General features: G+C 37.3%; 1 protein-coding gene across 3 annotated transcripts in view; it reads right to left on the bottom strand.

The window, feature by feature from the left end:
• USP24 (ubiquitin specific peptidase 24) overlaps positions 1-26,179 on the bottom strand; it is a 148,784-nt gene that overhangs the window by 31,675 nt on the left and 90,930 nt on the right. For all 3 annotated transcript variants that reach the window (XR_004672856.3, XM_008967853.4, XM_034965914.3), the window contains exons 35-46: positions 25,730-25,889; positions 24,708-24,863; positions 22,697-22,767; positions 21,857-22,017; positions 12,044-12,105; positions 9,091-9,282; positions 7,998-8,115; positions 5,727-5,871; positions 3,436-3,555; positions 2,675-2,800; positions 1,607-1,705; positions 314-396 (exon numbers count right to left, since the gene is read on the bottom strand). Coding sequence is in view for 2 of the 3 variants with exons in the window: in XM_008967853.4 (XP_008966101.2) it covers positions 314-396; positions 1,607-1,705; positions 2,675-2,800; positions 3,436-3,555; positions 5,727-5,871; positions 7,998-8,115; positions 9,091-9,282; positions 12,044-12,105; positions 21,857-22,017; positions 22,697-22,767; positions 24,708-24,863; positions 25,730-25,889 (1,493 nt within the window). In the remaining variant the exon portion in view is untranslated. The remainder of the gene's footprint in view (positions 1-313; positions 397-1,606; positions 1,706-2,674; positions 2,801-3,435; positions 3,556-5,726; positions 5,872-7,997; positions 8,116-9,090; positions 9,283-12,043; positions 12,106-21,856; positions 22,018-22,696; positions 22,768-24,707; positions 24,864-25,729; positions 25,890-26,179) is intronic.

Raw genomic sequence — 26,179 nt, 5'->3', positions numbered from 1 at the left:
ACACAGAACTACATTTTTAATCTGGGAGTCCCTCAATATTTTAAAAGTCCATTACTAAGTTAAAATGCCACTTTGTGACAATTTAGAATTGCTTAAAATTATGAATTTCAATGAATATTTTCTTAAGCTCACAAAGAAATTTTTTCTCCTTCTGGAAGTAGAAAGCAAAGAAATTTAAGTCACTAAATACTTATAGATCTATTGACAGGGAGAGAGTTCAAAGTCTCTTAACAAATGCAAAATTTACAACATACTAAACAAATCATTTCAAAAGGATGATCATTTTTCCTGTGTCAGTGATATCTTCACTCACCTGTGAGGACAGTCTTTACAGATCTTCTGATCAGAGTAGATGCCCTGAAATGTATTCTTAAAAATTTGGTCTCTCCCCATTTTCTGTTGGAATGAAAAGTTACAATTTTAAGTGATGCCTCCTGAACTTATGAGTATACAGAATTTTATTAACACATTGCAATTTAAGGACCAAAACAAAACGCGTCATTCTGGTAGTGTCAGCTGTGGTGAATGGAGGCTAAACCCATTATTGGCCCCACTGTCAGTGATGCAGACGATCAGAAGAGGAAGACGAGGAGGGATGGGTCAGGTAGAGCTGATGACAAGAGAGTGTTCTCCAGGGTGATTCTGAATCCTTCTCCCTGTGCTACAAGGACCAAGTTAGGGGCAACTCTCGGCAATCTTTTCTTTTTTCTTGTGGATAGAATGCCATCAATTTGCAAGTTACTTTAAAAAATGGAAGAATTGTGCCTACTGATGAGAGGCCAATGCTGGCAGTGACAGCGGGATCTGAGAAGGCAATACCGTTTAGGAAGTCTGCCACATGGCTTACAGGGTACAGGTAGAGAGCTTTGGGTTTCAACAGCACCACGAATAACTTTTTAATCTGGCTCCTTTCTCTCCTTTGCCAGAGCACTCTCTGCTCTGCACAGGGCCATCAGCTCACCAGTGACTGCAGCACTCTTCTGAGGCCAGATTATTTCAGTAGACACACCGCAAGAATATGTAGGTAGGAATGGTTATTATTATGTAGTAGAGATTAAGAGTTACATACTTTACTGAGCGTTAGATGAATTAAGAAAATATGCAATTCTAGGCCAGGCATGGTACCTCAAGCCTGTAATCCCAGCACTTTGGGAGGCTGAGGTGGGTGAATCACTGGAGGCCAGGAGTTTGAGACCAGCCTGGCCAACATGGCGAAACCCAATCTCTGCCAAAAAATACAAAAATTAGCCGGGCGTGGTGGTGCACACCTGTGATCCCAGCTACTCGGGAGGCTGAGGTGCAAGAATCTCTTGTACCTGGAAGGTAGAGGTTGCAGTGAGCTGAGATTGTGCCACTGCACTCCACTCTGGGTGACAGAGCGAGACTCTGTCTCAAAAAAAAAGAAAAGAAAAAAAAGAGAAAATATACAATTCTATTGATCTGTGTTATGTTTTGATGTTTAAACACAGAATACATTATAGTTCTTATGTTAAAGATAATCAATTTCTGATTCGTCAGTTTCATAGTAACCCCAAATGCTAAGACACTATTCTCATACTATAATTAGAGTTTGAGGGAGTTAGAGGGAAAGTAAAACTTTTACTACCTTGAGGTATTCATCCATCTGATCAATGAGACTAGTAAAGAATTCATATGCATCCTGCTGTTCTCTCACATAAAGTTCTTTATTCCACATCTTGAAAATCTATATAACAAAAATTAAATGTTTTTAAAGGAAAAGTAGCAATTTCTGAATGTGGTAGAAAGGGAACATGAAAGAACACTTAAATGCTTATAAAAACCAGGTTCACTATTAGGATGTGGACATTTCTAGTGAAGTGAGACTAGCTTGTATTCAGCCATCCACCCTTTTTTCTAGTCCCCTTACAATCATAACAAGTCTCTGAAATCAAAAGTGGGTACTGGGTAAGATCTAGGCCATGGAACAGAGAATTTCTCTCTTAGAAACTAATCAACCTACGGGGAAAAACACAAGGTGATCCTCCAATATGTGAAACACAGTAAAGCAATGTTTAAAAATAGTGTTCTTGGCCGGATGTGGTGTCTCACGCCTGTAATCCCAGCACTCTGGGAGGCCGAGGCAGGCGGATCACCTGAGGTCGGGAGTTCAAGACTAGCCTGACCAACACAGAGAAACCCCATCTCTACTAAAAACACAAAATTAGCCAGGCATGGGGGTGCATGCCTGTAATCCCAGCCACTTGGGAGGCTGAGGCAGGATAATCGCTTGAACCCAGGAGGTGGAGGTTGTGGTGAGCCAAGATTGCGCCATTGCACTCCAGTCTGGGCAACAAGAGCGAAACTCCGTCTCAAAAAAAAAAAAAAAGTGTTCTTTATTTAAAAACATTAGTGAAATCGGCACAGGGTCAGGGGAATGATATGAACAAATATTTCCAAGAGCTAAAATAAGAATCATTAAAAATATTCAAAATAATTAAGATGAGCAAATTCCTAGGAACTGAATGACTATTCTCAACATTCTAATGATTTGAAACCAAGTACCAATTTCAACAATGGTATACCAAATCCTTTTACAGTTTCTTGGCAAGAGATTAGTCTAAAGTTAATAAAAACAAAAAACCATTACCATTAGAGAAAGAATGTAGCCAAATATTTAACATCTTTAAATCTCAAGAGTTACTGGGTGAAATACCTTCCAAAAATTCTCAGGTACATAGTACTGCAGCTTGCTTTCCATTAAATGCCCAAAGAGAGACTGCACTTGGTAAAACACACTATCATCTGGATTGTCTGTGTCATCATCCACTGAAAGTAATGACTGCACAGAAAAGAAACATATCAAGCTTGAAATATTTAAAATGCTTCACAGGAAACTCTGACATATGTACATGTTAGTACCCACATTGCTTTTTTAGAATGTTATGTATGTTTGGACATGGCTATAATGCTGCAGATATTTAACTTTAATAATTCCTAGCTGGTGTAATTATGAAAAAATCATGTCCTTAAACTCTGATTATGAAAAACCGGTCTAGTAATACCAGGATCTCTACAGGAAATAAGCGTAGCCCAGTACACATGGAATACTCTCAAAACCACTGACTACTATAAGCTACTACCATATTATTGTAAAGTGCTCATGGTAGACCCTATGTATTTCTAAAATACTAAAACTGTCAGTAACTTTATGGAATATAATTTAAAAACAACTTTGGAGTTCAAAAATCACATTAGGTCAAGTTCATCTGTAATATAGGCAGCTTATTACAACAGCAACTTTATAAAAATGTGTGATTATACACAACATGTCTTTACACATTTCAGGAGCTACTAAAGAATCGCAAGTTATGTCTTGTTTTAGGAAACCCCAAAAGCAATAAAAAACTATGAAACAATTTTCAAGTAACGCACGTATTATCTATCGTACCAAAAAGGATAGAAAAAAGAAATCACCTCAGGGAGCCCAGGTTGCATATACAGCTGCTGGAAGACTGCATTCATATAACAAGTTGCACCACCATTTCTCAGCCCCACAAACCCTGAACTGGACCTGCTATCCACTGGGGGAAGGTACTGGAAAAGAGAGGAATAGAAACAGCAGAGGAGGAGAATGAGCATTTCTGCCACAGACACATTTACACTATAGCTATGCGGGAGATATATTCACAGATTTACCCAACCAGCATGTTATGAAAGCTATGCTGGCAAAACCTATGTTCATGAAGTACTTCTGCAGATGCTGATATAATTATCAAATACTGCTATCTCAATGTTGCTTTTTCAGTCATAAAATACCTGGCAGATAGGTGTGTATTTGTTTATTTATATAGTTACTTGATTATCATTCAACAAATATTGATTAAATACCCTTCTATCTGCCAGGCACTGTGCATGGGATATAAGAGAGAACAGAAATGTGCACGGCCCCTGATCTCAAGGCGCTTACAGTCTATTAGGGTAAAGAGGCATAATCAAGCAAATGTCCTACTATATATTCATGAATTAAGGTAGTACTCTGAAAAAAAGGAATGTGAGTCTATGAAGTGATTACCATGAAGGATCCTGACCAATCTGGATGGCAAAAAAAGGCTCATATTGTAATTCCTTTTAGAGAAGGTAACATTCTTCTATTAAACTTCTTCCAGTAAACATATAATTAAATAGGTGACTATCCTACCATTTTACTTACAGGTGTTTTGAAATAACATAGACCCCAGTACAGTGCTTTTCTGGGTAGAAATGATCCAGAAAAAGCACAGTGGATAAAGTTCAACATGGCACTTCTTCAAGTGGAAAAGGATACTGTAATTTTACACTTTGAAATGCTATTCAAAGATCTTGGTTCTCATGCCATGACCAGAATCATGCTATCTGCACATATTAAGTATCTGCATCCATGTAATAACCAACTAGCAGACAAAAATGTGTAGGTCTTCTAGATCTCAAGGAATTCCTAAGTATTACTTACTCTTCATTAACATCAGACATATACTTACAGCAGGATTATTTCTAAGACTTAATTAACACCGAAATTTATTTGTAGTCCAAAGCATAGATTAAAAAAAAAAAAACTGGTTTATAACAGTGCTAAAAATATAAATATTTATCTAACACAGATATTGCCTCCATTATGCTGATACAATTTTTGATGTAAGGAAAAATATAAGAAGTTCATTTAAATCTGATTAAATAAATGCATCTAAAGTAACACATAACATAACCTATAAATTAAAGCATTATAAACCATTTTGATCAATCAAAACCATTTCCAACTTATGAGAGCCCACATTTCTAAGTCTTTGCCAAGTGCTACTCCCTCTATTTAGGACATCTGTCCCCACTTCCTTTCCTACCTAACCTCTAAGTTCTGTAATACTTAACTCAGGCATCCAAAGGGTAAGTCTGACTTTCTGTGATGTCAGAGAACACAAATGGCAGCTTTGAAAGCATCTTCCCATTTCTAGTCTGTATTCCAGTGGACCTGCAATATACTTCCCTCTCGCAGATCCCAACATACACTAAGCTATTTCATGTCTCCACAGCTGTGTTCATATTCTTCTCATTACTGGAATGGAATGACCTTCCCACCTTGCTTCACCTGGTTCACTAGTTTTTATGGCCCTATTTTAAGTTTCATCTCCTCTAAGAAGCCTTCTGAGATACCAACAGCTGGTGGTGAAGTACCTCTGTGTTAGAGTATTGAGGACATACCTCTATCTCATATTGTATCACATTACATTGAAACTATCTGCTTATGGGCCTGTCTCTTTCACTATACACTGACCTTCTTGAGGGCTGGGATCCTATTTTCATTTTTGACCTCCAAAAGCCTAATATGCCTTTTAGCACATACTAAACTCAATAAATTTTGGTTGAATTTAACTGAACATAGGCTGTACTGTGATAGAGCCAATGTTTATTTGACTTGTATCTCTAGGGTCTGGCCTATGCCCAGCATAAAGTCACTGAAAAAATAGGTTGGAATGCTACTTTTTACTGAGAATAACTACCAAGCAACTTGAAAATGCCTCTCCCTCTTTAATTAAAAGGATACTATTTCATAATATATTCAGTATATTAGAGTGATACTATAGCTTATACTTGATTTGAGTATGTGAACACAGTAAGCAAAATAATAATACTGACTTTCTTTGTGGTCAGCAGAATGCAAATACAGTCTTAAAATTATATGTTTCAGAGATCATTCTAAAAAAATTAAGTTCATCAATGTCTAGAAAACCTACATCAAACTCCTTGGTAAGAGCAGGGTCAGGTTGGTGATGCATAGAAAGCAGTTCTTTTATAATAATTTGAAGATTTGAAGGTGAACTATCAGCCAACATCACAAGGACTTCATAGGCTGCCAATCGGCTATTCGCTGTACTACACCTAGAAACAAAAGACACAAGTCAATTTCAACAATGAATAATCTACTTAAATTACTCATTAAACTAAATCAACAGTTGAAATGAAAGTAGAAGAGCTCCAATTCCTCAAACATACTTAAGTCAGGTCTAACCCCAGACATCCAGTAATCCAGGGGTCATGAATACAGGAGGAATTAGTAACTATCTTCTTGGCCTGATGATAAAGTAGCAAAATTCTTTCACTTATGATCAGAATAGTCTCATCTAATGAATGGATCAGCAAGAATGGAGGAGAAAGAGTAAAGAGAACTCTGTAATAAAGATGACATGGGAATAACTGTCTTTCAAATAAAATAGGTAAGTAGAAAGATTTTATCGCTGTCATCCTAAGAAGATCTTAGGATGGCAGCAAAAGAAAGCTGTAAAAACCAGAATAGATAGCCATAAACATTTTATGTGAACTTTCTATGAAAAAAATGGAGACAAAAATACAGTTTGTCAAATCAATTCGTTTAAAGTGACACAAAAGATAACTAGCAAGCATTCTGCATGAAATCAAAGGCTTTCTACACTGCCTGCCTTGTAGTATAAACCACTTTGGAGATGGACAATAATATCTCACTTTAACCAATGCTAACCTTGCATTACTGAGGGATCACTGGTTAGGAAGGATACACAGAAAAGAGGATAGCCAACCTCTGAGTGAAACACTTAGGGAATGTAGGAGGAGGCATTTAAGGGGGCTTATGAGGCTTTTAGACCAGCACGACACCAGGCACTGAGGACAATGGCCATGGAGCTGGCACTGTCCTTTGCTTCTTATCTGAACTTCAGGGTTGCAAAGGACAGTAAGAAAAGAATAGGGAGGTGCCATTTACACAGGCTAAACACTAAAAGTTGCTTTGTTACTGTGATACAAAATAGCATTACTTCTGAAAAGAGTTCCTGTGTATTTTAAATCTCTTTCTTCCTTGAAGGTTTTGGTGGGAAAAGACTGGGAATTACTGTGATAAATCAACACTATTCAGTACAATGGGGAGGGATGAAACAAATGTTTCCTTTTTTAGTCAAGGCACTGTATATGATTTTTACAAAAACACTCCTTCCTTCTTCATTTATGGAGGAACTACTTTTATTAATAATAAAACTGCTAAAGATGTATCTTTTGTGTTTACTGAAAATTAAAATATTCACTTGTTTCTGCTGCTTTAATAAAAGACTACCATAGACCTAGCACCAAATCTTCCAAAACAGGGCTGGGGTAGCAATGAGGATGGGAGTCACAGCCTGAGGAATACCCCAAGAGTTCTAATAAAGGGTTTTACTTTTTTTTCTTACCTAAAACAGATTTTGCTAATGAGGCAACTTTAAGTAGAGAAATAATTATATGTGATAAGATACCTCTTAGGATTCCACAAAATACTGCTTATTATGCCTTGTCCATTTCAATAACCACTGAAATTGTACAGGAACCCTTTTCACTATAAACAGCAAATAGTTTCTTCAGGATTACTCAATTAACTCTGGTTTTCATGAGAAAGGAACAAAGTTAGTTAGATTTGGAGCAAATGAAATAGCAGCTTGTAGCTCTGCCTCTTCTTCCTACCTCCAAGAGTATAAATACCACTCAAGGAGGGTCAACATTACAAAGAGATCTTTCAAATTTGTACCCATAAAACTAATACAAAATTTGATTCCAAAATTACTACTGTAATAAATCACAAGCAGTTGCAGTTAACAGAACACAGCCAGCACTCAGCAAACGACAAGGTTCATGCACTAAAGCACCTATCGTTTTCTCCTGAGAAACCTTCAAGATTTTACTCAGAGCCTATTTACTTGTACTTTCGACATAATTTTTATAACCTTCGTTTCTCTTGGCATTTGTTACTGACCAAGTTAGCCACATTTTTATTTGTTCTTCCATTCTGAGGATAATAATGGTACCAGCACACTTGCTCCGTGCTTACTATGTGCCAGGCAGGCTTTATGCTAAGCTGCTTCACGTGCATTTCTTCATTTAGTGGATAATATAGGATACACAGACTCACAGATGGAAGACAAACTCCAAGTTAACAAAATCTTTTGGGACTGAAGTTTCAAATTAGAATTTTTACCAAAACTGAACACAACGTGCATTTTCCATACTTTGGATGAAAGTCCTGTTGACTGATGGCGGCACTGCCAGCTGGAGAATGACTATTTAAAATAATTCTAGAAGCTCGGAAAAGGAAGTCATCTAACAATGGTTTAATGAGTGATGAACCTGGAATAGAGCATAATATTCATGTTGAAGATGAACACATATTTTAATTCAAAGATCCTATCTTGCACTTTCTTGTCAGAGCAGCAAAGGTACCCGATGCCACCCAATAGCAGAGCATTTAGTTTAATTTAATGTTTATTTTTTGAGCACTTACTACATGGCAAAGCTTGTGGGGTAGACTACAAAGGGGACAGAATACAAAGACAGGCAGGTGAGGGTGTGTTCCTTTATGGGCTTACAATACAGTGGAAGGAGTCAAGCTTTCACTTTAGAAACACAAGTGCCAAGGACACCACAAGGCAGAATGGTTTGAGTGAACAATTCTTACTCTGGGCATAGGGGAGTCCACATAAGGGTTTCTGAAACTTTTAAAATCTTGCCTCTTTAGTTTAAAATGATATGCCTTTCTCTCTCTGGTTAAGAATCACTCTTTTCTATGTATCCCCAGTAGCCAAGAATATTTTGTAAAGCTTGGTTTGTGTTATAAAAGAGAGAGTTAATTTTTCATTTGTCTTCTGAATACAATTTATAATACTGAATAATCTTTTACAAATTACATGTGTACCCTAGGAGAATCTCATATGTACCCCACCACTGGAGGGCAGGGGTGGTTAGGGGCTGCCTCTTCAGATGAGAATCACCCTTAAAAGAAGACAGACAGTAAATTATATATTACAAAGTACATAACAGCAAAAAGAGAAAAATCTACTTTGAATTATAATTCTTACTTGGTATTAGGAAGTTATGTGATCCAGCTATTTTGAACACCATAAAATTCTCTATGTTGTTTAATGACACAGGTAAAGTACACCTTAAGTTTGTTAGCCACTAAAATAACGGACAATTTCCTATTGTGTGAAGGGTCAATTTTCCATGGAACACTTGGCATCTATCTTATTTTCCCACTTACACACAATACTGGCAATAACCAAGCACTGAAGAATCTGCCATGTGATAAGATGGAGCAATAATTACCAAGCATTTCCTTTTCTGCCCCACAGAGTGAAAGAAGGGTCTTGATGAGGCGTAAGTGCCCTGCCAGTAAGATGTTGTCCGCTTCACTGGTCTCACATTCAGCTGTACGATTAGGTTCAAAGTTATCCAGCCAAGTAATCTCATCTTCAAGCATCGTAGCTGGGCTGATCCTTAACTGCTCCATTTCTGAAGCTAAGAAGGAAAAAAAAAATCCATTACAAAGAAAGAAGGATTTCCCTTTATGGAGTCAAAGTCCTGAATTAAAGTAAGCAAAGTCAAGCCCCAATCTTTCACTTTACAGATCTTTAAAAAACTATCATTAAGGCCAGGCGAGCTGGCTCACATCTGTAATCCCAGCACTTTGGGAGGCTGAGGCGGGCGGATCATGAGGTCAGGAGTTCGAGACCAGCCTGGCCAGCATGGTGAAACCCCATCTCTACTAAAAATACAAAAATTACACGGGCACGGTGGTGCATGTCTGTAGTCCTAGCTACTCGGGAGGCTGAGGCAGGAGAATTGCTTGAACCCAGGAAGCAGAGGTTGCAGTGAGCTGAGATCACGCCACTGTACTCCAGACTGGGCAAAAGAGCAAGACTCTGTCTCAAAAAAAAAAAAAAAAAAAAAAAAGAAACAAACAAAAACCCCACAAAACTGTCATTAACAAATGGTAGGTGATAGCTGCTGCCCACAGGGAATGAAGGCGCCCCCATTCATAAACCACTTGTTGGTTGCCTCCTCTGTGCAGGTCACTGTGCCATATGCTGAGGCTATAAGATGAGGGAGACAAATTCCTGCTCAGAAGGAGCTCCTGGTTTGGTGGGGGTTAGCAGAAGTCTCAGGAAACAAAATCTTCTAGAGAAAGAAGGCGTAGAAGGGTATAAGGAGAATCAACACTCCTGCAGTGTTACCTGAACCAAGGGAGGGCTGAGTTCTGCAAAGGAGAATGAGGTCAGAAGTACAGCTGCCAGAGTCCAGGTTTCTAAACAATGTGCCAAACTCCTGAGAACTACTCTGTTCTTTTGTATTATGTATCTCACTTGCCCCTTCAAACAAGGACTTAAAGCACAATTTCATATTGGAAGTTGAGACTTGGGAGGGGAGGAAGAGTGATTATGCTCTACTTCCACTGCACTATAGTGAGAAGCAAGCAGGGTCTCCACATGGTGAAGTGAAGAAGGACCCTTTAGGGTCAGTCAGAGCTGGACTGGGACCAGATAGAAACCCTATGTCTACCACTTACTGTATGACCTTGTTTCCTTATTTATGCAATGAGACCAGCACCTACACTGCAGGGTGCTGTGTATGAAGTGCTAGTATAGGCACTGGCTTACGGAAAACACTCCAGAATTGGCAAATATTGTTTCTTTCAAGACATGTTATTACCCGAGAATTAATTCCCCTCACCGCCCAAGATCTTAACAAGAGATCCTGGGTCCCTCATTTATCACTCAACAACACAGGGAAGGTCTACATTAATAACTCGTTCACTCATTTCAAAGTTGCATGTGTGTAGCCAACTCATGATTCCTGTCCTTGCTGCAGAGCAGAAAGCAAAGCCTGTATGGCTGCTGGTCAGCTTTCCCTGGGAGCCTGGGTGAAAACCAGTGTTATGTGAGACTGTTAGATGGACATGTAGTCCACCCACTTCGCTAGATCCAACAGATCTTCTCTCTGAATCAAGACACACTCTCACACTGCATTAACTCCCTCTCCACGAAACCAATTCCACTGCATTGCTCAGAGCAATGTGGCCTGTTTTTATTTTTTATTTTTTGAAGACTCTGTCTCGCTCTGTCGCCCAGGCTGGAGTGCAGTGGTGCAATCTCTGCTCACTGCAACCTCTGCCTCCTGGGTTCAAGCGATTCTCCTGCTTCGGCCTCCCGAGCAGCTGGGATTACAGGCACGTGCCACCACGCCCGGCTGATTTTGTGTTTTTGGTTTCACCATGTCGGCCAGGCTGGTCTCGAACTCCTGATCTCAAGTGATCCACCCACCTTCACCTCCCAAAGTGCCAGGATCACAGGCGTAAGCCACTGCGCCTGGCCACCTCCTGTTTTTGACAGACACTTACGAAACTGATGAAAGCATCTGCCACCATAGAAATGTTGTTGAGGATTATTAGTCACTGTCTTTATGTGTCCATTACATGATGGCCTTTGTATGAAATTTCTTTTAGACTTAGGTGGTGGGAAAGAGATTAGCTTCTTTTGAGAAACTATTCTATTTCTTCTTACAGGGTATTTGAACAACTAACCATATGCTGCTTCCTTTTTACCTCTGGCCTTCAGGAACCTCACAAATTAATTCTGAGGTATTTTTTTTCCTCCTGGTCTTGACGTTCTTTACCAATTGCTATTTTTGTGGATCCTGATTTTTATTTTATTAATTTCCTGTAAGCTGAAGCAAATTCTTTGTGAAGAGCGGAGAATAACAAACTCATGATCTGAACTAAAATTTACACAGAGCATTCCAATGTACATTTGCATTATTTAAGGGTAAGTACAGACGATTAAAATCTCAGCACACTAACAAAAGAATTTCTAACCATGATACTTTACAACTAACACTAATGAACTGACTTCTAACACTATCAACATGCCGCAACAAAGAGTCCCTCTTTCCTTCAACAATCAACCTTTAAAATTATAACAGACTACACCGGAGAGAAAGACCCTTCACAATAGTTTCGTATCAGTGTAATTAAAATATGAGCCTTTGACAATTTAAAAAATCAACAAATGTTCTCAATTCATTAATGACTGGTTATGTAACAGAAGAAGAGCTCACTGGTACATAGGTTTATATGCTATTTTCAAGAAAACAAGGTTCAACTTCAAACAATTGTAATTGTATTTACACCTGAGATATGTAAATCATATTTAGAAATGTCCGTGTGACTTTCTCTTCTACTCTTCCCCAGCCCCTCTCCCCTACATATTAGTCATTTACTTACTTGTCAGATCATCTAATAACTGGCATCTCAAATCAAAATACTCCATACACTGAGATAACAGTCTAAAAAACAGAAAGGTTTCAGTTACTAATAAGAGGCTGATTTGAAAATAAAAAGCATTTTCCTTGTAAGAACAAATTCATAAAACAAGTGAGCAAGATAATTTTGGTAAGCATAACTACTTTTATATTAACTCAAATTCCATATTTTAGCAAGAAGCATACTGATTTTACTAATACAGATATAGTAATAGAAATAACGGTGTAAAGAGAGGGAAACACTAAATCTATCACATCTTAAAATAATATATGCACTGATTGCATACGTAATACACTCATTACATTCATTTATTCATTTACATTTCAACCAGTATCTACTAAGCACCTACAAATGCCTGGAACTGTTTTGGGAGATCAGTGAACTTAAGAAGGGAGACAAACAACAAATTAGAAATATACACATTTGTCAAGTGGTAATATGCACTAAGAAGAAAAACAGAGCAGAGTAAGAAGAGAAAGAGACAGGGAAACTATTTTACAGAGGATGATCAAAGAAGCTTTTTCTGCAATTACAGTAGTGAACAGCACAGGTTTTAGAATCAGACACAAATGGGTTTTAAACCCGGCTCCCCTACTTATAGCAGCTGGATGTCCCATGGACAACTACTTCACTTTTAACTTTTAGTTTTCTAACTTCTAAAATGCTTACTACAGTATTGGAAATAAAAAACATACGCATATACACAAACATATAGAAAAGGTTCAAGCACAAACTAATGAGGAGAATATATAATGAACCAAGAATTATGGTTATAAAAAATGAAGACAATAAAACTGCCAAACTCATTAGGCCAGTCTGAGGATTAAAAGAAAAACATACATAAGCAGTTTAGTATGCTGTGTGGTGTATAGTTGGCCCATGGTAACTGCTATTATTATTACCATACTATTTTTTTTCTTTGGTATATAGCATGCAACTATCATCATCATACTACTGAGGGAAAATATGTACCAAACTTAGGCATTAAAAAAAGCTGTGAGACATAATTTTTTAAATTATGCAAACATATAATTAAAGATTCACTTTGATGTGAAATTAAATAGCTCTACCTTCAACATATTTTTAAGAGATTCTTTAAGAGTATATGTTAAAACTCTCGTCTAATGCTTTCTGCTTCTTTCGTAAAACTTAGAGGAACTTAATATTAAATAAAAAATTAAATCTTAACATGTACTTATATTAAGTGAACTGACTTACAACAAGTATAAGCACAATAGCTTTAACTTCTTAAAAATGGCTTAAACATTTATACTGAAGAATCATTGGTCTTTCAAATAAAAAGTTCATCTGTTTAGAAAAATTTTAACTAGGAAAAGTTGGAATTCTAAAGTAAAAAGTATACAAAGATAAAAGAAGAAATTTCTACAGCTTTTAATTCACATGTCTACTGGGGGAAGCCATTCTCTGAAATATCACTAAAGAATTATTTTTTATTACCATAAATATACAGCTAATGTCTAATTCAGCTTAAATCTTGATGGTAAACTATAACATAATTTTTAAGTTTTAGCTGAATTTTTAACATTTCTAAGTCACTCACAATGACCTCATCTCAGAAACCAAAATCCTGACTTCTTTCTTAGACATTTGGAATGTTAAAACAGAAGGTTAAATGTTTCAAAATAATATTTATGTAGAAGCTGGGATATAGGGGCCAGAAATCTCTGTATATTAGAAAGTGCATGAGAATAGAACAAGTGTTAATACACACAATTAATCCTGTAATAAAGACTTGCAAACAACAGATAAAATTATAACTATATTTGAGAAATTCTGCAGATTATACATATTATATCTAAAACAGAGGTATTAAAAAAAGTCAAGAATGGATCAAAGAAACCAGAGGGAAAATTAGAAAATATATTAAGACAAATGAAAACAAAAATACAACTTGCCAAAAATTATGGGAAATATCAAAAGAAGTGTTATGAGATGGAAATTTGTAGCTATAAATGCTTACATTTATTTTGTTAATCTTTTCAAAAAACCAGCTCCTCGATTCACTGATTTTTTGAAGGGTTGTCTCTATCTTCTTCAGTTCTGCTCTGATCTTAGTTATTTTTTGTCTTCTGCTAGCTTTTGAATTTGTTTGCTCTTGCTTCTCTAGTTCTTTTAATTGTGATGTTAGGGTGTCAATTGTAGATCTTTCCTGCTTTCTCCTGTGGGCATTTAGTGCTATAAATTTGCCTCTAAACATTGCTTTAGCTGTGTCCCAGAGATTCTGGTACGTTGTGTCTTTGTTCTCATTGGTTTCAAAGAACTTATTTATTTCTGCCTTAATTTCATTATTTACCCAGTAGTCATTCAGGAGCAGGTTGTTCAGTTTCCGTGTAGTTGTGCAATTTTGAGTGAACCTCTTAATCCTGAGCTCTAATTTGATTGCACTGCGGTCTGAGAGATTGTTATGACTTCCATTCTTTTGCTGAGGAGGGTTTTACTTCCAATTATGTGGTCAATTTTAGAGTAAGTGCAATGTGGTGTTGAAAAGAATGTATATTCTGTTGATTTGGGGTGGAGAGTTCTGTAGATGTCTATTAGGTCTGCTTGGTCCAGAGCTGAGTTCAAGTCCTGAATATCCTTATTAATTTGCTGTCTCATTGATCTGTCTAATATTGACAGCGGAGTGTTAAAGTCTCCCACTATTATTGTGTGGGAGCCTAAGTCTCTTTGTAGGTCTCTAAGAACTTGCTTTATGAATCTGGGTGCTCCTGTATTTGGCGCATATATATTTAGGATAGTTAGCTCTTTTTGTTGCATTGATATCTTTACCATTGTGTAATGCCCTTCTTTGTCTTTTTTTGACCTTTGTTGGTTTAAAGTCTGTTTTATCAGAGACTAGGATTGCAACCCCTGCTTTTTTTTGCTTTTCAGTTGCTTGGGAAAAATTCCTAGACTGCTAGCCAGATTAATAAAGAAGAAAAGAGAGAAGAATCAAACAGAATAAAAAATGATAAAGAATACATCACCACTGATCCCACAGAAACACAAACTACCAACAGAGAATACTATAAACACCTCTACACAAACAAACTAGAAAATCTGTAAGAAATGGATAAATTCCCAGACACACACACCCTCCCAAGACTAAACCAAGAAGAAGTCGAATCCCTGAATAGACCAATAACAAGTTCTGAAATGGAGGCAGTAATTAATAGCCTACCAACCAAAAAAGGCCCAGGACCAGATGGATTCACAGCTGAATTCTACCAGAGGTACAAAGAGGAGCTGGTACCATTCCTTCTGAAACTATTCCAAGCAACAGAAAAAGAGGGACTCCTCCCTAACTCATTTTATGAGGCCAGCATCTTCCTGATACCAAAACCTGGCAGAGACACAACAAAAAAAGAAAATTTCGGGCCAATATCCCTGATGACATAGATGCGAAAATCCTCAACAAAATATTGGCAAACTGATTCCAGCAGCACATCAAAAAGCTATCCACCATGATCAAGTTGGCTTCATCCCTGGGATGCAAGGCTGGCTCAACATATGCAATAAACTAGGTATTGATGGAACGTATCTCAAAATAATAAGAGCTATTTATGACAAACCCACAGCCAATATCATACTGAATGGGCAAAAGTTGGAAGCATTCCCTTTGAAAATTGGCACAAGACAAGGATGACCTCTCTCAACACTCTTATTTAACATAGTATTGGAAGTTCTGGCCAGGGCAATCAGGCAAGAGAAAGAAATAAAGGGTATTCAAATAGGAAGACAGGAAGTCAAACTGTCTCTGTTTGCAGATGACATGATTGTATATTTAGAAAACCCCATCTTCTCTCAGGCCAAAATCTCCTTAAGCAACTTCAGCAAAGTCTCAGGATACAAAATCAATGTGCAAAATCACAAGCATTCCTATACACGAATAATAGACAGACAGACAAATCATGAGTGAACTCCCATTCACAATTACTACAAAGAGAAAAAAATACCTAGGAATACAACTTACAAGGCATGTGGAGGACTTCTTCAAGGAGAACTACAAACCACTGCTCAAGGAAATAAGAGAGGACACAAACAAATGGAAAAACATTCCATGCTCGTGCCCAGGAAGAATCAATATTGTGAAAATGGCCATGCTGCCCAAAGTAATTTATAGATTCAATGCTATCCCCATCAAGCTACCACTGACTTTCTTCACAAAATTAGAGAAAACTACTTTAAATTTCATATGGAACCAAAACAGAACCTGTATAGCCAAGACAATCCTAAGCAAAAAGAACAAAGCTGGAGGCATCATGCTACCTGACTTCAAACTATACTACAAGGCTACAGTACCAAAACAGCATGGTACTGTACCAAAACAGATATACAGACCAATGGAACAGAACAGAAGCCTCAGAAATAATGCCACACATCTATTACAACTATCTGATCTTTGACACACCTGACAAAAACAAGCAATGGGGAAAGGATTCCCTATTTAATAAATGTTTTTGGGAAAACTGTCTAGCTATATGCTGAAAACTGAAACTGGACCCCTTCCTTGCACTTTATACAAAAATTAACTCAAGATGGATTAAAGACTTAAACGCAAGACCTAAAACCATAAAAACCCTACAAGAAAACCTAGGCAATATCATTCAGGACATAGGCATGGGCAAGGACTTCATGACTAAAACACCAAAAGCAATGGCAACAAAAGCCGAAATTGACAAATGGGATATAATTAAATGAAAGAGCTTCTGCACAGCAAAAGAAACTATCATCAGAGTGAACAGGCAACCTATAGAATGGGAGAAAATTTTTGCAATCTATCCATCTGACAAAGGGCTAATATCCAGATTCTAAAAAGAACTTAAACAAACTTACAAGAAAAAAACAACTCCATCGAAAAGTGGGCAAAGGATATGAACAGACACTTCTCAAAAGAAGACATTTATGTGGTCAAGAAACATGAAAAAAAGCTCATGATCACTGCAGAGAAATGCAAATCAAAACCACAATGAGATACCATCTTACATCAGTTAGAATGGCGATCATTAAAAAGGAAACAACAGATGCTGGAGGGGATATGGTGAAACACTTTTACACTGTTGGTGGGAGTGTAAATTAGTTCAATCACTGTGGAGACAGTGTGGCAATTCCTTAAGGATCTAGAACCAGAAATACCATTTGACCCAGCAATCCCATCACTGGATATATACCCAAAGGATTGTAAATCATTCTACTATAAAGACACATGCACGGGTATGTTTATTGTGGCACTGTTCACAATAGCAAAGACTTGGAACCAACCCAAATGCCCATCAATGATAGACTGGATAAAGAAAATGTAGCACATATACACCATGGAATACTATGTGGCCATAGAAAAGGATGAGTTCATACCCTTTGCAGGCACACAGATGAAGCTGGAAATCATCATTCTCAGCAAACTAACACAAGAACAGAAAACCAAGCACTGCATGTTCTCACTCATAAGTGGGAGCTGAATAATGAGAACACATGGACACAGGGAGGGGAACACCACACACCAGAACCTGTCGGGGGGTGGCGGGCTAGGGGAGGGATAGCATTAAGAGAAATACCTAATGTAGATGACAGGTTGATGGATGCAGCAAACCACTATGGCACGTGTATACCTATGTAACAAACCTGCACGTTCTGCACGTGTATCCCAGAACTTAAAGTATAATTAAAAATAAATAAATAAATGCTTACATTAAAAACAAGAAAAGGATTCAATTGACAACCTAACTTTACACCTAAGGAACTAGGAAAAGAAGAACAAACCAAACTTAAAGCTAGTAAAAGGAAAGAAATAACAAAGATTAGAGTGGAAATAAATAAAGAATGGTAAAACAATACCAAAAAGAAAAAAAAAAAAAATCAATGAAACCAAAAGTTGCCTCTTTGAATGAAAAGATCAACAAAACCAACAAACCTTTAGGTAGACTAAGACAAAAAAGGGAGAAGGATCAAATTACTAAACTCAGAAATGAAAGTGGGTACATAACTACCAATTTTACAGAAATGGAAAGGATATAAGAGAGTACCGTAAGCAACTATATGCCAACAAATTAACCTAGATGAAGTAGACAGATTCCTAGCAACACAAAACCTACCACGATTGAATCAGGAAGAAACAGAAAAGGTAAATAAATCTATTTAGCAAAGAGATTCAGCAAAGAGACTGAATTGGTAATCCAAAAAAAAAAAAAAAAAGAAAAGAAAAGAAAAGAAAAGAAAAACAAACAAACTCCCAACAAAGAAAAGCCCTGGACCAGATGGCTTCACTGGTGAATTCTACCAAATATTTAAAGAATTACCACCAAGTCTTCTCAAGCTCTTTCAAAAAACTGAAGAGGAGGTAATACTTCCTGACTTATTCTATGACACCAGTATTACCCTGATACAAAAGCCAGAAAAAGACACCACAAGAAAACTACAGACCAATATCCCTTATGAATGCTAATGCAAAAATCTTCAACAAAATACTATCAAACCAAAGGAGTGCATTTAAAGGATTACACCCCATGAACAAGTGGGATTGACTCCTGGAATTCAAGTATGGTCCATGGTACGAAAATCTATGTAATCTCATATTAAGGGAAAGAAAGAAAAAGAACCACATGATTATCTCAATCAAAGCAGAAAAAGCATTTGATAAAATTTAACTCACTTTCATGATAAAAAACACTTAACAAACTACAAATAGAAGGAAACTACCTCAACATAATAAAGCCAGATATGAAAAACTCACAGCTAACATACTCAATGCTGAATGACTGAAAGCTTTTATCCTAAGAGCAGAAACAAGGACGCCCACTTTTACCACTTCTATTCAACATAGTATTGAAGGTTTCAGCCAGAGCAATTAGGCAAGAAAAAGAACTAAAAGACATCCAAATTGAAAAGGGAGTAAAATTATCTGTTAACAGATGACATGTTACTATATATGGAAAGCCCTAAAGTTTCTGCAAAAGAAACTGTTAGAACTAATAAATAAATTCAGCAAAGTTGCAGCATACAGAATCAACACAAAAATCAGTTGTGTTTCTTACACTAACAATGATCAAACTGAAAAAGAAATCAACAATTCACTTACAATAGCATCAAAAATAATAAAATACTTAGGAACCAACTTAAGGAAACAAAAGACTTGTACAGTGAAATCTACAAACATTGCTGAAAGAAATTAAAGATGACATAATACAAAGACATCTTGTGTTCAAGGATTGAAAGACAAAATCTTGTTAAGATGTCATTACTATTCAAAGTCACCCACAGGTTCAATGAAATCTCTATGAAAATCCCAAAGACATTTGCAAAAATAGAAAAACCCATTCTAAAATTCACATGGACTCTCCAAGTAGCCAAATCAATCCTGAAAAAGAGGAATAAGGCTGAAAGACTCATACTTCCTGATTTTAAGCTTAGTACAATACTACAGTAATCAAAACAGTCTTATACTGGTATAAAGACAGACATACAGACCAATGGAATAGAAATATAGAACTCAAAAATATGGTCCTGATTTTCATCAAGGGCACCAAAACCATTCAATGGGGAAAGGATAGTATTTTTAAAAAGGGGCACTGGGAAAACTGGATATTCACATGGAGAAAAATGAAGTCAGACCCTTACCTTACACCATATGCAAAACTAAACTCAAAATGGATCAAACACCTAAATGTAAGAACTAAAACTATAAAACCCTTAGAAGAAAACGGGGAAAACTTTGTGACACAGGATTTGGCCATAATTTCCTGGCTATGACAGCAAAAACACAGGTAACTAAAGAGAAAATACATACACAGGACACCATCAAGAGAGCTAAAAGACAACCCACAGATTGGGAGAAAATATCTGCATATCATATCATCTGATAAGGGATCAATATTCAGGATATATAAAGAATTCCACAACAAATAATCCAATTTAAAAATGAGCAAAGGTCTTAAAATAGATGTTTCTCCAAAGAAGACATATGAATGGCCAACATGCACATGATAAGACGCTCAACATTAGTCATCAAGGAAATGCAAACTGAAACCACAGATGCCAATTCACATGCATTGGGATAGCTACTATCAAAAACAAAACGAAACAAAAACAAAAATCCTAGAAAACAACAAGCGTTGGCTAAGATGTGGAGAAATGAGAATCCTTGTACATTGCTGGTGGAGAAGTAAAATGGTACAGCCATTGTGGAAAACAGTATGGTGGTTCCACAAAGAAATCAAACACAGAATTACTAAATGATCTAGCAATTCCACTTCTGGGTATACACCCTAAAGAACTGAAAACAGGGATTCACACAGATATTTGCATACCCGTGTTTGTAGCTGCATTCACAATGGCCAAAAGGTGGAAACACCCAAATGTTCATCTATGGATGAATGGATATACAAATATGGTTTATACATACAATGATATATAATTCAGCCCTAAAAAGGAAGGAAATTCTGATTCATGCTACAACATGAATAAACCTTAAGGACATTATGCTAAGTGAAATAGGCCAGACATATAAGGACAAATACTGTATGATTCCACTTATATGAGGTACCTAGAGTCGTCAAATCCTTAGAGACAGAAAGTAGAATGGTGGTTGCCGTGGAATGGGGGAGGGGGAAGAGAGAGTTATTGTTCAATGGGTACAGAGTTTCAGTTTAGGATGACAAAAGAGTTTTGGAAATAGACAGTTGTGATGGTTGCATCACAATGTGTGCATACTTAATGTCGTGGAATTGTATACCTCATGGTAAATTTTATGTTATGTATATTTACCACAATAAAAAAAATTTGGCAATTCAAAAAAAATCTACATGTCTTTGAACAGTCTGTTTACATTCTTTGCCCCTTTTTAACTTGGCTGTTGGTCTTTTGCTTAATAATTTATAATAGTTATATATATAGATATATATATCTCAAATTAGCTTATTGTCTGTCATGTATGTTGCAGATTTTATTTTCCCAGTTTGGTGATTGACTTTTGACTTTGAGGCATTTTTTCCTATATAGAAAATTTTAATTTTTATGGAGTCAAATTTATCAGTCTTTTATTTAATGACTTCTTCATGGGCATAGTGTTTCAGTTTAGGATGATGCAAAAGAGAGGGACCTAATTTATAAAGCACATAAACAAGGAAAGGAAACATTGACTTCACAAATCTCCATGACACTTTATAAGCCCCATAGTAGGGGCTGTGTGGTAAAGGTGAGTTAGAAAAAGTCATATGAACTTGAGGTCAATGTGAGACCCCTACCTCCTATCCTGGGACTAGACTGAGGAGCACATGCATGCAGGCTCACTTGTTGAGGTAAGATGGGGCAGGCAGAATAGTCATCTCATGAGTTTGGACTACAAGCTCTCTTACATACTGAAGCATGTATAAAACCAAGAAGGCAAGCTAGGAGGATACCTTGGCTACCTCTAGACACGGAGCTGCAAGATATCTGCACTGAAAAAGTGAGGCACAAGGGGAGAGGATCAGTATAACCTTTACACAGTGACCGGGCTCCAATAATTCCAGGCTCTCACCAATCAGGTGAGCTCCTTTTTCTCTCTGGGGTAGGTGAATCACATGGGGTGAAGTGAGAACTGGGGACATGGAGAAAAAGGCCTGGTAGTGTTTCTTCTAACTCTCCTATCCAAATGCCATCTTTCAGGACCCAAATGTCAGAAGAAGAAAGAAATTCTAGTCATCTCAATAATGCACTGTGGACTTCAGGGGAGCAGCACACAAATTATCATTTATCCTCTCTCTGTATAAGGTTAGCTTTTCCATTTTTATTACCTACCTCTGATTGACTCCTCTCATAATACTAGTTGGAGACCAGAGAGGCAGCTGAGCCGTGAGGATTACGCCTAGAAGAAACTGATTTGGCTTCTGCACATCTGGATGCGCTGATGTGTCTGTCTGACTAAGAGTGTACAGCTGATCACAGGCAACCCGGCGAATCTGAAATTACATGATCAGCAGCAAAGGACAGACATGAATCAACATGTTGAGACTGCTTAAAAAGTGATTTTCTTCCAAAGTCCAGCCTATTTAGTCACTCAAGTTATTGAAGGATACTAGAAAGGTATGAGTGTTTCAGATTTTAATGGTAAGGTTTTAATGGCTAATTAAAACCCACTGCGGTTTGGGAACTGATTTCCCAAATTATTCTACTATTCTACTCTACTCAATAGGTTTATAACTTAATGTAAATGAAAATAAGAAAAAAGAAAGTTTAAGTTAATCCTCAAGGTCACGTAAGAATGTCAGAACTATAATATCTAATGAAAGTTTATGGGTTGAGGTTGATCTTTCCTGATTCTGACCAACAACGTGGATGCTTAGTGCCAGCTGCCCTTGTGAGCTATGGATATCAGACACTGGTTGTAACGTTGTTATAAACAAAAATAACTTACTAACATTAGTCTCATAACTTTTGGTGGCATATGGAGGAGGTAGTAGAAGGAAAGGCAGTAGAGTCCAAATGGTTACTTTTCTTTCATGGTCTGCAGCCCCTTCGTACACTCCCTGAGAGCACTCAGTGCCACTCCTGTATTCCCGACAATGTCACAGGTAGTTGAGACAGCTCACAAAACAACAGGACCAAAGGAGTTTTGTAAGTAATGTGAAAAATCCTTACCTCAGCACTTGGTGATCCGAGCAGAATATCAATGATGAAATCAGCAACACAGGGCAAGTTATAGAAAGATGCTAATAAGAAGAAATGGGGGATGTGGGTGTGTGAAACAAGTTAGGTAATGCATTTTCAAATTTTGATTAATTTCTTAAGCTCAACTTAAGCATAAGCTCTTCTCTTTTACATACAATAATTCAGGACCTTTTACAATTGCTTTCACGCCTGTCCATTTACCCCATAAAATTCTAAGTTGTTTAAGAGAAGAAACCATGTCTTATTTTTGTGCTCCATATTTTATCACAATGCCTTGCACATACCAGTTACACAATAAATGTCTTGCCTTGATAAACTATCAATAGTTGCAAACTACAAAATATACCCTAAAATAAACTTACAAATGATAACAGATAAAAGCTTGGAGGGAAGTTATCATTTTTTCATCTTGATTTGAAAATATCTCTAAGTTAAACAATTCTAGGAAAATTAAATGAAATCAAACAGCTAAGAGTAGGATTAGTACACTTTTTAAAAGTGGAGTTGCTAAAACTTCATTTCTGAATATTTATTTACTGAGAATCTACTACACATCAGACAGTGTTTGGGGGCTGGAGATTCATCAGGGAACAAAATGAATAAAAGTCTCTGTCCTCATGGAGCTTTCAATCTAGTTGGGGAGGAGATAATGACAATAAACACAACAAATAAGTAGATTATTTTGCAAGTTATAAAATGATAAATGTTACAGTAAAAAAATAAGGTAAGGAGTCTGGGCAGTGCAGGGGCAAGAAGAGCATTGTAATTTTTTTAAAGGTGGTTGGGGAATGTTTCAGTAAGCATACTGGAAAGAGGGAACAAACAGCCAGTGCAAGGGAAGGAATGTATGCTGGCTGCTGGGGGAACAGCAAGGAGCCCAGGGTGGCCGAAGCACAGTGAGTAAAGGGAAGAGTAGAAGCAAAGGCACAGGAGTATCAAGTGGTACACAGTGTCCACCCCCTTGTAAAGATTTGGCTTTTACTTGGTGAACTGAGAAGCCACCGGAAGGCTTTGAAAGAGGAGTGATGTACTCTGACTTAAAATTTAGAAGGTCCACCCTGGTTGCTGAGTAGAGAATAAACTGCAAGGCAGAAGCAGGAAGATGAGTTAGGGCACTCTTGCTATAGTCCAAGTAGGAAGCAATGGCAGCTCGGAGGGACCAACAGTGAAAGGGATGTTAAGGGGTAGAATCTAGAGAGGGCTTGAAGGGGGATATGCTGACAGCTTAGAAGTAGGGGGTGAAAAAAAGATATCAAAGATGAAGCCAAGGTTTTTGGCCAGAGCAACCGGAAGAATAGAACTGCTTTTAAGTTGAGAAAACTCTAGGATGATATGGGCAGGATTAGAGGAGCTCAGTTCTGGAAATGAGAAGTTTGGGATGTCTATTTGATATCCAACTGGAGACATCAGGACAGTGGTACAGGTCATAGACCCAAATTTAGGTGTTGTCAACATATAGATGGAATTTAAAACTGTGAAACTGCACGAGATCACCAAGGGAATGAATGGAGATAGAGAAGAGATGATAGGACCTGAGCCCTGGGGTGCTCTCATGTTAGAGAATGATTAGTAATGGTCCCCGTTCACCAAAGCCAACAATAAAGATGAAAGAGCAAATCTTAAGTTACACAATTTTTAATACTAGAGTCATTATCAGGAATCGATATACAATTCTAATTCTGTAATTTATGAACTAGTAAATTTGGGCTCTTTGAATTCCTCAACTAGACAGCAAGCTCGTGGCGTGCAGACATACTGCTCTGGTGACAGCAACTGCGGAACCTCATATACAGAAGGTGCTCAATAAATATTTCTTCAGAATGAGCTATTTTAGCATTATTCTTAGCTATGCCACATGCCAACTTCCCGCCTTTTTCATTTTGACCAATGGGACCTTATCTAGGAAGAAATGTAAAGAATTCCCAACAGAAACTTGGCCTTTCCCTAAAAGAGATTAATCACAAACAAGCCTCCAGCATACCCAGTTGCTGGCTCCGAAGCTGTAGGCACGTAACGAGAAGAGACAAAGCCTCTCCCGCAATCAGAGAGTCTTTGGTGGATACAGACTGTTGTCGAACACAGATTCCTGCATGCAGGGCTACTGGTTCTCCTTCACTTCCAGAGCTGCAATTGCTTCCTGAAAACAGATAAGCAGAAATTTACTGTGGATCCTACAGGAACTATGCAATATTTTAATCTTTTTACTATATGTTCCAGAATCCTCATGTGACATTAAATACTTCAAGAAAGCACTTAGGTCCAAGAAGCAAGAGAGATTTAATACTGTATTTGAAACACTCTCACTACTTTTTCTTTAAAACACATTTGCAGGCAATCAAAATGTGTTCACAAGGCAAAACTAATTTCAGGCGATAGAAGTGAAAATAGCGCAATTTTGTGGGCATGAGGGAGCCCTCCAGAGGATATCGGAAATGTTTTCTACCTTGTAACTTGATGTAGATGGGTCATATGCATACAAAAATCCTAAAAATCTCATACACTTTACTGTCTGCACTTTACTGTATATATGTCAAAATTTTAAAAACTTCCTTTATTATTGAGGTATTTCTAAAATAGAGATTGAGCAGGAAGACCAAACAAAGCTGGGAAATAAAGATATATTTTAAAGAGGCCTAATGAAAAATAACCTGGCAAACCAAGAAAAGAACTGTTTTCCAGGACTGAATTCTAAATGAATTTGTATTATTGCCACAATGATTGGTTTCATGACACTTTTATACTCAGCTAAGCTAAAAACTGTTGATTTGGTTTCTTCACTTACTCTATGTGTTTATAAATATTTTTCTTCTTAAGTGAAATATGACATACATATAGGAACATACATAAATACTAAGTGTATACAGAGCTTGATGCATTTTTACTCATGCTCACAAGCAAGAGAAGAGGGTCTCCCATTTTTGTGACTCTGGCAAACCTACACACAGAATTCTTATGGTTATTTCTTACCCAGTGTTCTCATTACTGTCTCTTTTTAATCAGTACCTGAACTGCTGAGTCTGTTTCGAATTCCAGCAGGACACAGGGAATTACTTTCTTTAATTGGCTGGCTACTCCCAACAAGATCAAGCCGTCCTGCAGCCGCAGCCCATGACAATCTCATGAAGCAAGCCACAGTAGAAGTGAAATCACTTACTTCCATTGTCTAAAGAATGGAACAAGTATTATGAGAAAGAACAATACTTGAACACATGCCCTGACATCTACAACCTTCTTACAGGTCTCAGTTTCATACGCCTCCTTTCCCTCCAAGGTCATCCAGAAAGATGGCCTTTCTCAAGCTGCCATCCTGCTCAAGGGCTTTCAATCTCTCTTTTTTATCTGTAAAACAGATTGATCTTCACGCTGTGGCTTCAAATTACACTTTACCAATTTTTTCACTTTCCCCCTTTCCCACATACTATGACCTCGTGACCTCCCATAAGCTCTGGTATT

Source organism: Pan paniscus, chromosome 1, assembly GCF_029289425.2.
Source record: "Pan paniscus chromosome 1, NHGRI_mPanPan1-v2.0_pri, whole genome shotgun sequence".
NCBI classification, from domain to species: Eukaryota; Metazoa; Chordata; class Mammalia; order Primates; family Hominidae; genus Pan; species Pan paniscus.
Note: the sequence above shows the minus strand (reverse complement) of the source record. Positions and strands in the feature narration are given on the sequence as shown.